At 36.5% G+C, this 12,219-nt stretch overlaps 1 protein-coding gene across 2 annotated transcripts in view; it reads left to right on the top strand.

Moving 5' to 3' along the window:
- Positions 1–12,219, top strand: part of PDE1A (phosphodiesterase 1A) — a 219,929-nt gene that overhangs the window by 151,406 nt on the left and 56,304 nt on the right. For both annotated transcript variants that reach the window (XM_024561559.4, XM_053918830.1), the window contains exons 3-4: positions 5,704–5,886; positions 10,258–10,324. In XM_024561559.4, coding sequence (XP_024417327.1) covers positions 5,704–5,886; positions 10,258–10,324 — 250 coding nt within the window. The remainder of the gene's footprint in view (positions 1–5,703; positions 5,887–10,257; positions 10,325–12,219) is intronic.

The raw sequence follows: 12,219 nt of genomic DNA, 5'->3' as shown, positions 1-12,219 counted from the left end.
AACAAGCATGTAAGGTGAAGGATGGCTCAGCAGTTAAAAACTCAGACTCAAAATCGAGATGGGAGATGAGCTCAGAAGGAGACAGGGCCACTCTTGGTGTATGGCTGTCAGCAAATTCCTTAAGGTGTCTGTGCCTCAATTTATTCATCAGCAAAATAGGGGTGTAGTGAAGACAACCACGTGTTCCTTATGGCGATATCGCGGGGGTTAAATGAGGGAAAGCTTGACTGCCGGCCTGCTCTATGGTAAGTAAGGACTAAAATTAGCTGGCATTATCGTCTCTATATATCTTCAGATAGTTCCTACATCTGAGTGAAGTTTTATGGTTACCCTTAGGCTTGTTTGCGGGGTGGGTACAGGCAGCTCAGAGGGCAGATATGCATTAATCAAAGAAATAATACTGATAACCTTGCCCGAGGGAACCACTCATCCCAAAAGAATAACCATACAGTGAAAAGGCAACCTTTCTAATTTTTCCAGCCATCCGGGAAGCACTCATGTGAAAGGTGTTTATCACATTGAGTTCAGTACCAGTCTTAGCCCAGGGTCAGTGGAACTACTACGTGGGCACCACCCCCACCTTAGGGTGCTCAACAATGGCCCTTTTTGAGTGCGCCCCTCCTGGTGGTAATAGGTCTCCAAGGCCAGGAACAACCTGGAGCGCATGGCTTCCTCCCTTTTCAGGGTACTGGGACCCTGGAATTCCCTGCCTTGCCCAGTGTGCTGTCTACCATATTCCAGACTTAAGCACCCTAAAATTCTCTGCTCAAAGGTCCCCTAGAGCAGGGGTGTCAAATTCATTTTCACTGGGGACCACATCAGCCTGCGGTTACCTTCAAAGGGCTGAAATAATTTTAGGACTGTATAAATGTAACTACTCCTTAACTGTTGAGGAGTTGAAATTACATTCAGCCCTTTGAAGGCAACCGCAAGACTGATGAGGCCCCTGGTGAAAATGAATTTGAGTTTGACACCCCTGTCCTAGAAGGTCTCTTAAGTCTTTATGGGACTCCTCCTTTGATCTTGTCTCATGAAGGGACACAAGACGCTTTTGGTGTGTGTATCCCTCCACCCCTAAAGAGTGGCTAAGAAGAATCTGCTTTCGAGGCTGGGCAGGTTGATGGAGATGATACTGAGGCTGCAATGTCCACCTGCTTCTATAGTGAGTTCCTCATCAAAAGGTTAGTTAGGTAAATGCAGAGGGAGGGGCAGCCACCCCCAGTTGGCCCAGCGCTCTCAACAGGAGCTGAGAATTCTCAATTCAAACTCAACTTGGCAGGCTTTTATGAAACTTATTAGAAGATAGGAGGGCAGAACATATTGAACACTTTATTCACTTGATACATAACTTTATTTAATTACATTGTATTTGGGAGAAATATGCTCCTGCCCTGGGCCCAGCAAATATTAGAGGCAGAATTAAATGACTTAGTTGCTTATTGAAATGTGTTCTTTATAATAATAGTAAAACAGGAAGAAGAAATTTCAAACTTGAGAGGCCAGTTTCTCCCAATTGCACTCAGCACTTGAATTTTAATATTTAATAAGTGTAAATTTGTGCACCAATTGCCTAGAAATAACCATGTGGATGCATGGGTGGAGTCATTTTCCAAGAGTCCACTGTGCAAGGAAATATTTGCACTGATAAAACTATAAAAGTCAAAATCCCATGACCTCCTTCTGTGGCTGCCTCCTTTATTCCCGTCCCCTACAAACTTTCTCGTCTAAAATATAAGCCCTTTGGGATTTGTGTCATCTGATTTCGAGAGAAAATTCAGGCTATAAATATCTCCTAAGGAGCAGTTGAGCACTGATTGGATGTAGGATCAGTTTTCACAGCTTGCCAGCCTCCCATAAACACACAGGTCATATTTAGGGACCCCTCACTTTCTGTTTTACTGACTCCATTGCGACTAAAGAGAAGAAGTTGCATCAAACACCAGTGGAAGCAATTTTTCCAAGGTCAACAGTGATAATGTTTTATACATGTATTACTTACCATTCTTTTCTATGTAGGGCGCTGTAAGAATTCCCAAGGAAAATGCACCAATGATTATTTTATGTTGTTAATTTTTTAAGAAGAGCACTACATGTAAAGAATTATGCTCACTCTGCCACCTAACACTAGGTTATAGGATAAAGGGGAATAAAGCTGTTAGATGTTTTAAAAGCAAAATTCATTATAGTATTTGATGTCCCACTTAATCAGGCTACTTTTACAGATTTATTTCAAAAATGAAAGGAGGGCAGGCTGTGGTCTTACATATTTTACATGTGACATAATCTTATGTAAATATTCAGATATTTTCAAATGTCTTAGATAAATGTATAGGAAAATTACTTATGATGGTTCTCTGACAGAAGTCCAGGATTACCATTTTATATTGTACTATAGTTTTTACTCCTGCCCCATCTGGCATGGTCAAATGAAACCTGAAGGGTTTTTGTGTTGTTCAGAGGGAGGAAGACCGAGTACACAAGGCAGGTGCCAGGGAAAAGGAAAACAAATAAGGAAGAAGAAAGAGGTGGAGGAGAATGTGTACCACTAGGTATATTAGTTTATTTTTTAATTTGTTTAAATTTAGGTTTAGCCACTTATCCTTCAACTTTTTTCCTGCCAAACTGGAATAATAATCTTAATAAATCTGCTGCAACTTATTTATGTTTTCATTAGAAATTTCTTACAGTACTTGATATATGGGCATAAAATAGTTCTTATTTAATAACACTGAAGTCTTTGGCTAAAGGCATGTAAACAGTGCATACAATTTTTAAAATTCCTGTAACTTTAGTTCAAAATGCTTTAAAAGATTTAATATCTTTTCCATGCCAAGTATATGTTTCCCCATAATTTGCTTCAAAACTTGTAAATGGGTCATTCAAGGGCACATTAACAGGCAATGAAGAGATGATTTCCAACACTGAGTTACTCCCAGCACTTTACTGCTCCTTATCCATCGTAAACACGGGACCCTAAAAACTAAAACTTCTACCATCTCCATCCTCATTCCATTCCCCAAAAGCAATCATTTATAATAGTTTAGTATGAATATTTCCAGATGTTTACTAGTTATTTACCAGGTATATATTGATTCCCCAATTGATTCCACTCACTGTTGTAGATGCCGCTGATACAACAATGCAAAGACATTGAGAACATTTCTCTGTTCTCAAGGTTTTTAAGTCAGTGGATGAGACAAAATGAATAAAGCTAAGGAGCATACGGCATGATGTCAGTTGTGGTAAATGCAAAGAATTCTATAGCAGGATAAGAAGACACAGTAAAGGTCTTTACTATTTGAGTAAGGGGATCAGAGAAGCTCTTGCTACCTGAATGCAGCAAGGAAATGATCCCCACAAATTTCGTTTTAAGAGATTCTGAGCAGAGGTGGCTGCAAGTGCAAAACCCCTGAAGCAGAAGCAAACTCGGCAGGTTTGACTGCAGCAAGGAGGCTAGTGTTGCTAGGGTGAAATGGCTTGGGGGGACTGGGTAAGAAATGCAGATGGAAACAGAGCTTGTGATGAGCTATGTAGGACTTCATGGGTTAAGCACTGACATGACTGGATTAATACCTTAAAAGGATTTTACTGGCTGCAGAAGGAAGCAGAAACTGAAGGAGGTCAGGACAAGAGGTGGGGGGCCGGGAGGGAGGCTACCACAGTAGGCAAAGCAAGAGACGATGGTGGAAATTCATTCCATTCTCATTCTTTGCTGGTGGAAATGCAAAATGGGAGACAGTTTGGAAGTTTCTTAAAAAACTAAACACACTCTTACCAGAAGATCCAACCATTGTGTTCCTTGGTATTGACCTAAATGAGTTGAAAAACTGCACACAAATATGTATAACAGCTTTATTCATAATTACCAAAACTTGAAAGCAACCGAGATGTCCTTCAATAGTAGAGCATATAAAGTATAGTACACCCATGAAATAGAATATTATTAACAATAAAAAGAAACGAACTCTTGCCAGACCCCTGAGCACCACACCTCTATGTGAACTCTTATTTCCATGTGCTGATTTTTGTCACGTTTGATTACCTAGCTTGAACAATTCCTGCATTTAGGACATACAGCCATAAAGTCATCAATAGCAAAGGAGTATTTGTCTGTCATTCCGCTTGGAGTGGTTGACAAATCAAGGCAGCAGTAGAATTCTTGGGGTGTGGTGACATCACAGTATTACACCACAATGGTCCCCATTCCACATGTTCTGCTCTGTGGTTTTATTTGATCACTACGTAAGAACATAAGAAATAATAGAAATGGCATAAGGCCTGAAATCCATGCAGTGTATTATCTTGCTGCAACTGGCTAAGGAATCTAATTTAAAATGCACAGAAGGAGAAAAAAAATATTTTGCTTTGAAATTCACTGTCAGTGTAGTGTGGGTAAATCAAAATCATCCAAACCTAAGACCACAAAGAAAGTTAAAAATGATATAAAGTAAGTATCAGTCAGTATTAACTTCCAACTATGTAAATCTTTCTTATCTTTACATGTATACATGTAGCTTTGTAACTCTAGCACTTAAGTTCTGTATGTCTTCTCATTAGGTATTTTGTAAATGTATTCATGATTAATTCTAGGAGTAATAAATATTGGCAAATGATGGTCATCAGAAAGTGTTTAGTAAATGGCAACACATAGAGGAGGTATATTATCTTTTGAGCCTCTTTTTGGTAGTATTGGGTGCTTTGGGTGGGCTCCCTCCTTTTTTGCCTGTTCCTTGGTTCCTGTCCTTTTGAGGTAGTGCGTGACTTGTTCTGGGTAATTAAACACACGCTGTCCTCTCTGTCTACCTTCCTTCTACCAGCTCATAATCTTTAGGCCTCACTCCGTGCAAAGAGATTTACCAAAGCAAATGGAACCCAAAGGTCAAATCTAAAGTGGGCCCAAAATAGCTCTAAGTTATTAAATTGGTGCACTAACAAGGAAATAACCAAATCAAGTGACAGGCAGAGCTGGGCTGTGTTCTTCCTGGAGGCAAGGCCAGATTGCTCTGTAAAGCTGTCTCTGCATTTTGTGGGGAGCCTTTCACACTATGTTGCCAGTTTAGACACTTAGTAAGTTTTGAAACCTCAAATGAGTTTTCAAAATAATCCATTTGGTTTTATCTTTGTTTTTTTTCCTCTTTTTAATATCTGTGATGTTGATATCAGTATTAATATCTCTTAGGGTACTTGAATTATTATTTTCCTAAAATTTAGCAATATCAAGCAAATGAAAAGCCATATGAATGACTTTTGTAAACACCAAGGCCTCATTGAAATAGGATGTACTATCTGTATTACATGTACACAAGATTATGAAATATACGACAACTTTGATGGCTTTTAACCCCCTGTATTCTTTCCATTGCAGTTGCTTCCTTTAATAGTAGACATCTGTTTATGGGCTTTCTTCTGGGTCTCATCTGAGTTTTGCTCATCACTAAGACAGTATATTAATGGTGGAACAGTCCATGTACCCAGACTGGCGTCATTGTACTTCAATGACTGGGCATCTCTCAGTGCTCAGCCCGTTAGTCCTCACCTTGAGAGGATGGCCGATGTGAGAAATGCAGAGCTTTAAAAATGTGAACTCAATCATTTTTCCCCTTTTTGATAGTTCATATCAAAGGATGATCAAAAAGCGATGCTTATCTCATTGTTATTTTCTTAACTTTTTACTAAAGTTTTAATCGGTATACATTTTTATAGACGACTGCTGGATACCGACGATGAGCTCAGTGACATTCAGTCAGACTCAGTCCCATTGGAAGTCCGGGACTGGTTGGCTTCTACCTTTACCCGGAAAATGGGGATGATGAAAAAGAAGTCAGAGGAAAAGCCAAAATTTCGGAGCATCGTGCATGCTGTTCAAGCTGGCATTTTTGTGGAAAGGTAAGTGAAATTTCTGGTATCTCAAGGCAAAAATTTGAAAGGCAGAAGATAACTTACTATAGCAAAGTTGTGGGAGCCTATATTTCACTTACTGGGGAAAACCACAATCATATCTGGAATGAATAGGTTTAGGACTTGATGATGAACTTACCTATTCAAAGATTTCCTATCTTGGATTATTATTTCCATGAATTTTAAATTGACATACAGACCAAAGGCAAAGGCTTTTGGCTTTTGGACGATCATTTACCTCAAATGAACTTTTGTGAATAACTGTTTAAAACCCATTATAACACATTCAAATCATACACAACTAATTTTACCTGAATAAATTGTAACACCTCACAAAATAAATTCTATACTATATATACCAAAATCAAGCAGGCCTTTCTTCACACTAGGGAAAAGACCACTCTCTCCTCATTACAGGCAGAAAGCTGTCTTATGTTCACTTCTGAAGATATTTTTTATCATTTCTGTCCCTGTTGCAAGGGATGCTTGGTGGCTCCTAGAAGCACTGGATCAAGTCACCAGTTTCTCGTGTAGAAGGCGTGTTAGTGTGACCCACTTTCACATCTGTTAGGCCTCAGGAGCACAACTTATTTTCCTGTCTGGGAAACATGATGTTCCAAAGCTATAGCTACAAAAAGACCCGAAATAAACATGTTACATCTGACAATGTTGAAAACTAGTTATGAGAAATTCTTTAGATTAAAAAATTGCATTGTTTTAAATTATATAGAAAAAGATCATTTTAACTATTTTGAGACTAATAAAACTGCAGAACAGAGAAATATTTCTGTGAATGTGCTTTAAATTTAAGGGCAACTTAGGCATGTGTGTGATAGTTATTGATTTTTTTCATAACATCAAACTGAAAATATCTAAATAGTAATTCAAAAGTCACTGAGAGAATCACAGGGAGTATATTGATATACTGAAGCAATGTATATTTTGTCTTTTTTGTTTAAGAAAATACTGCAGAATTTAGCAAATTGAAGAAAAATGCAAACTGTGGAAGTAAATCAAGTGAATTTCCATTCCCATTCATTAAGAAGTTAAGAAGAATTCTATTAATATATTGACATGCTAAATTTTTTATGTGCTACCCAAACCCTTTTAGGTGATGGCCTAGAGAAGTGTCAAAATGCATGTAAGCGACTAAATTAGTAAGCAGTCCTGAAGAAATTAATGTGCTACACACATTTGGAAAAGAAATCTTATTTATTACGTTTGAATCCCTATTAGCAAGTGCATAAAAATACTGGGCTATGTTTGAGTTTTCAAAAATAATCATCTCAAGCTTGAAAGTTAGAAAACCTTGAGACTTCTCTTAAGCATCCTCCCCCAGTTTCAGTGCCTCAGCAAGCCCTGGCAGTTCCCTTACCCAAAAGTATCCTGACCCATTCACTCCCTCCACTCCTGCAACTCCAGTGTAAACCTTCGTTACCTGCCATCAGAGCCACACCAATAACTTGCTTTCTCCAAACACAGCATTCTGCAGTGCTGATTTAAAATATAAATTAGTTCCTGGCACTCTTAGGCTTACAATTTTCTGATGGTTTTGATTTTCACTTGGTATTAACAGCAGTTTCTGTTTCATGGCTTTACAGGATCGCCCCCCACCCCCACCGTGTTTTCACCTTCTTGATTGAATATCTGTACCAGTCTGATTTCAACTCCGTGAACATCCCTCAACTCCTTCCCTCCTTGAGGCCCTTAATCCTGCTACGTCCTCCAAGTGAATGATTTTCCCCGCCCTTTCCCCTGACTGGCCCTTTTATCTTTCCGGAGGCCTTTCCCTGTCCCTCCGACCCCAATCAGTGGTTTGCCTCGTAGCACTCACCACTGTAACCTCATATTGATTGTTCTTATTCACTGTTCCCCTTCACCGCTGTCGAAATCCCGTGGAAGTGGCAACTGTATTTTTCTGGTTCTCCACTAAATAATCCGTTCCCTAGCACAGTGTCTGGTAGAAATAGTTTTTATTTTTAAATTTTCAATTATATTTTGTAACTGCAGTCAAAATTTTCAAAAAACAACCCCCGCTATTTCCAGCTGGACTTTCACCACCTGCAAGAGCCTAGGAAATTCATTATTGTTTTTCAGCAATTTGCAATGTATCAACTATTTACTGAAGTATGAGGCTACTGTATTAATTTTTCCCACAATTCTGATTCCAGGATAAGTCATCTGAATTTCCTATTTCTAATTTTTTATCTCAATGTTTTATGTCCAATGATAATATTAGAAAATGATAATGGGAAAATTTCTCTGTCAGTTTGGAGGGAGAATCCTTTTTTTTTTTTTTGTCACTTTTTACATTCCATATAATGAGAATATATGCCGACATTTATTTCTTAACCTATTAAGTCTAAGAAACTTAATTGTACCAGGGTTCCCACTGCACCCAAGGAGCCCAGAGGAATGTTGGGAATTGGAGCCAGTGGTATTGGCTGCAGAGTAATGAGAATAGTAATGTTAATAATAATAATAGTGACTTTATTGTATTGAGTACTGGTTATATTATGCTGGGCATTCATATCATCTACTCTTCACAAAAAAATCTTATAATTCTCATTTTAAAGGCATTAAAGAGTTGTCCAAAGGTCACGCACAGCTAGTGAGTGGCTAACCTGTTATTCAAAGCACCGTATTTTCTTCGCGGCATCGTACTGCCTTTTGCACCACTAAGTCAAACTGATACAATGTTAATTTTTAAAGCTTCTTATTCCTAATTGACTTTATATTGACCTTTGTTCCTTTGTCTATCATCCTTCCGTTTCCCCTGTACTTCCCCTTTTTTTTAGTAATACTGACTAGAGAAATGGGTAGAAAAGACTACTTCTTTCCTCAAAAAAAATAAAAGAAATCCTAATATATATGACTGACAATAATTATTTTCTGGCTCTTTTATAGTGTGATTTGTAGTGTCTTTGCCTTGCAAGGTTAAGATAATTATTCCTATTCCAATGGAGTAATTAGTATAGTATTTTTATTTATAAACTGCTCTGAAATCTTCCAACAGAATGGATACAAATAATATTTTTATTATAACTGACTACCCACATCCAAAAATTACTTAAAATCATTTCAAATAAACATAATATGAAAGCAATGTCTCTGTCATAAAACAGGGAGATGCTTTATCAAAAAACCAAAGGTAGAGATATATATAAATAATAATTTAATTCTGATATTCCAAGAAATGAAGGTTTAAAAGGAAAACATGATGAATTACTTGGCTTTTATTATCTTTTAAAAATGACAGCTTTTATATAAAAATCGAATAATATGTCATAAATTTTTAATTTAATATAAATTGATCAAAAGGTTAATATCTTCCTAAGTGGTTTTATAGAAGATGCAGAATATTTTCCAAGTGACTATTTCTTATATTGAACCCTAATGTAAATTAATAATATAATCATAGTTTTTTTCTAGGCACTTTGGGGGGAGAAGTTATAGTGGTATAGTCTAGGAATGCAGTTTGCTTGTGAATTAATGATATAAAAGTTAAAACACATAATTAATAATCAGCTAAATTCTTTATTTCCAGGACTTGGTGGGGGAACCATGCAGAGAATAGAAGCTCATTGCTATTTCTACACATTAGGGTATCACATTGATTGTATTCTCATGTAATTAAATGGGGGGAATTTATTATATTTGTTCTTTGATGGACATCTTGGTTGCCCATCAAAAGATGGGAAAATCCAACAAATTCCTGATTAATACAAATCTTTGTTATTTCTGCTATTATTAGAATGGAAATAACTTTGTATTTCCGTATAATCTTTCTTAAATGGTGTTAACATGACAATGTGAACAAACTTGATTTTTGTCAATACTGTTCTCCCGATATTTTTAACTTTAAAAAGAAGCTGTGTAAATTCTTATGATACTATCTATATATTCCCTTCTATAATTTCTATTTTGTAGGAAAAAATCTATAAAAGAAACATTTTAATGACATTCAAATTCCAGGCTGAAAATTCTGGTACATAAATGGACACAAAACAAGAATATTCTCCTGCCGGCAATACGGTGACCAGCGGGGAAAGTGCTGCTGTTGCATGTATAAAGGGCAGTCCCCTTTAACAAGATGCAGTTAAGGCAAAGATGTCTTTACCTAGAAACTAAAATCACAGTGACCTGATAGGGTGGGCGTGAGTAAACAAAAAGATTTTAACATCTGTTACATTGTAGGTGCTTAATGAAGGGTGGCTAGAGTAATCATTGGGGCCACAAAGGCAGCATGTGAGTAATGATAAAAGGTGAACTAATCAAAAGCAATTTTTCCCTTATATTTAAGAAATAGTTGAAAACTTTGCGTAATGATATATATATATACTTATTTTTGTTTTTTAGGATGTACAGAAAGTCCTATCACATGGTTGGTTTGGCATATCCAGAAGCTGTCATAGTAACATTAAAGGTGAAATAATTTCAATTATTTAAGTTTTCAAATAGTCATTTTTTAAAAAAAATCTTAAAATGTCAGGGAAATAATGAGAATAGGTCTTTGTTACAAGTTACATATTGGTATGTAAAAAATATTTTAATCATTTTGCAAAATGTTATGTTTTCCAAATTATGACTCATTGTAGACTTCGTTGAGGATTGATTTACACTAAAAAATCTGTGTCAATGCATATGCATGTGCGCACACACACACGTGATTTTTTTCTTCTTTATGTTTTATTTACCTTGAATTCAATTTCAAGACAGCAACAGGACTTGTCAGAATGCACATATTTTCTTTTGTATATATTATGGAAAATTTGAATGCATTATACAAAGATGTTTCCATCAAATATAGTTAAAAGACAAAACTTATATGGAAGAAAATTGTCTAGAATTTTACATTTGAGAAAATAGACAAAGTAAGATAAAATTAAGAAAGAAAACAAAAACATCCATCTTTCTTGTCCGCTTTTCCCTATGCCTGCCCTAGTCTGATGCCCAATTGCAGTATTAAAGGACTTAATGCACCAGGAATAACTAGAGGCAAAAAGGAAGAGGGAGGTTTTCCGCTTGCGTGCTTCTGTCCATTGTGTGTATGTGTGTGCAGTTCATAGCTGTTATTTCGACAGAAGCATTTTGAAGGCTCATCCTTCAACATTCCTTACTCCCTTCTATGACTTCATACAGGGGGAGGAATTTCAACTTCGTCTTCTCTAAGTTTCACAGTGGCTTACCTGTACTAACAGAGAATTTAAATGCATTAAACTATTTTACTGGCTTCAATTTATATTGCTTTCTTTTGTCTTTCAATTTTCTTTTTTGTATCCCCTTTCATTTGTTTTTTCTCTGCTGCATATTAGATTTTAATCTTATTATTTAAAATGGTAGTTTGTTGTTCTTAGATGTTTTTTATATTTATGTTTGTAAGGCTAATATAATAACTACTATATAACTGAAATGTCACATTATAGGATATTAGTTACTTCAGCTCTTGAGAGATTTCGATTTCATCAACTATGGGAAAGTATATGAGTATTACTTATTTTATTTATTTTAAGAACATTTGCTTAGAAACCATCTAACAAAATATTTAGGCATGGGAGAATGTAAATGTTTTTTCTGAAATATAGTATAGAAAAAACATATGAACTAACAGGTTGAGGGAAGAAGTACTGAAGAATATTTTTACTTAAATAATTATTTCCTAAGATACCTCCTTGTCTCTTTTGTTCTCAGTCTGACAATATAAAAGCCCAGCACCTGCATTAGTTTACAAATGTAATCATCGTTGTTGATAAAAACCCCCAAGAAATGGAAAACCAACCTTTTACCCAGTGGGAAACCCCTAGTGGGAACTGTAAATAGCACCCTGTGACAATCTCAACCAACTCGTTGTTAGCTCTGGAATTTGATAAAAGATTTGTTGGCCTCCTTTGAGCTTTACTGATGGTAAATGCCTTCTAACAGAACTTTTAGGCATTTGAAGTTGACAAACAGAAAAAGCAAGTTTTAGGGATCGAATTAGGGCGAAATGCAAGGGATTTAACAAAGGGTGCACAAGAAATTCAATACATATTTCACTGGTGTTTCCAAGTGAGTAAAGAGACCATTTGAAGTTATTATTACTCTTTTCCAAAGGAAATATTTGTAGAAGAGACTGTTGGATGCTTTTTATCAGGTTTTCAGTTTAGTTTCAGCGTGTTCCATCACAGACAATTGGCCTCTGCAGACTTGTGTTGTATGAGTGAAGCTCTAAACATTGCCTGCTCAGATTCAAATTAGTGCATAGCTTCAAGGTTGTCCATTACTGTTCATTCTAAACCTGCGGTGTATGTAGTCTGACCTTCTTTGCTAATAGTTTCTGAT

The sequence above is a fragment of the Desmodus rotundus genome, chromosome 2 (assembly GCF_022682495.2).
Source record: "Desmodus rotundus isolate HL8 chromosome 2, HLdesRot8A.1, whole genome shotgun sequence".
Lineage (NCBI taxonomy): Eukaryota > Metazoa > Chordata > Mammalia > Chiroptera > Phyllostomidae > Desmodus > Desmodus rotundus.
This window is presented reverse-complemented; position numbering and strand designations above follow the sequence as displayed.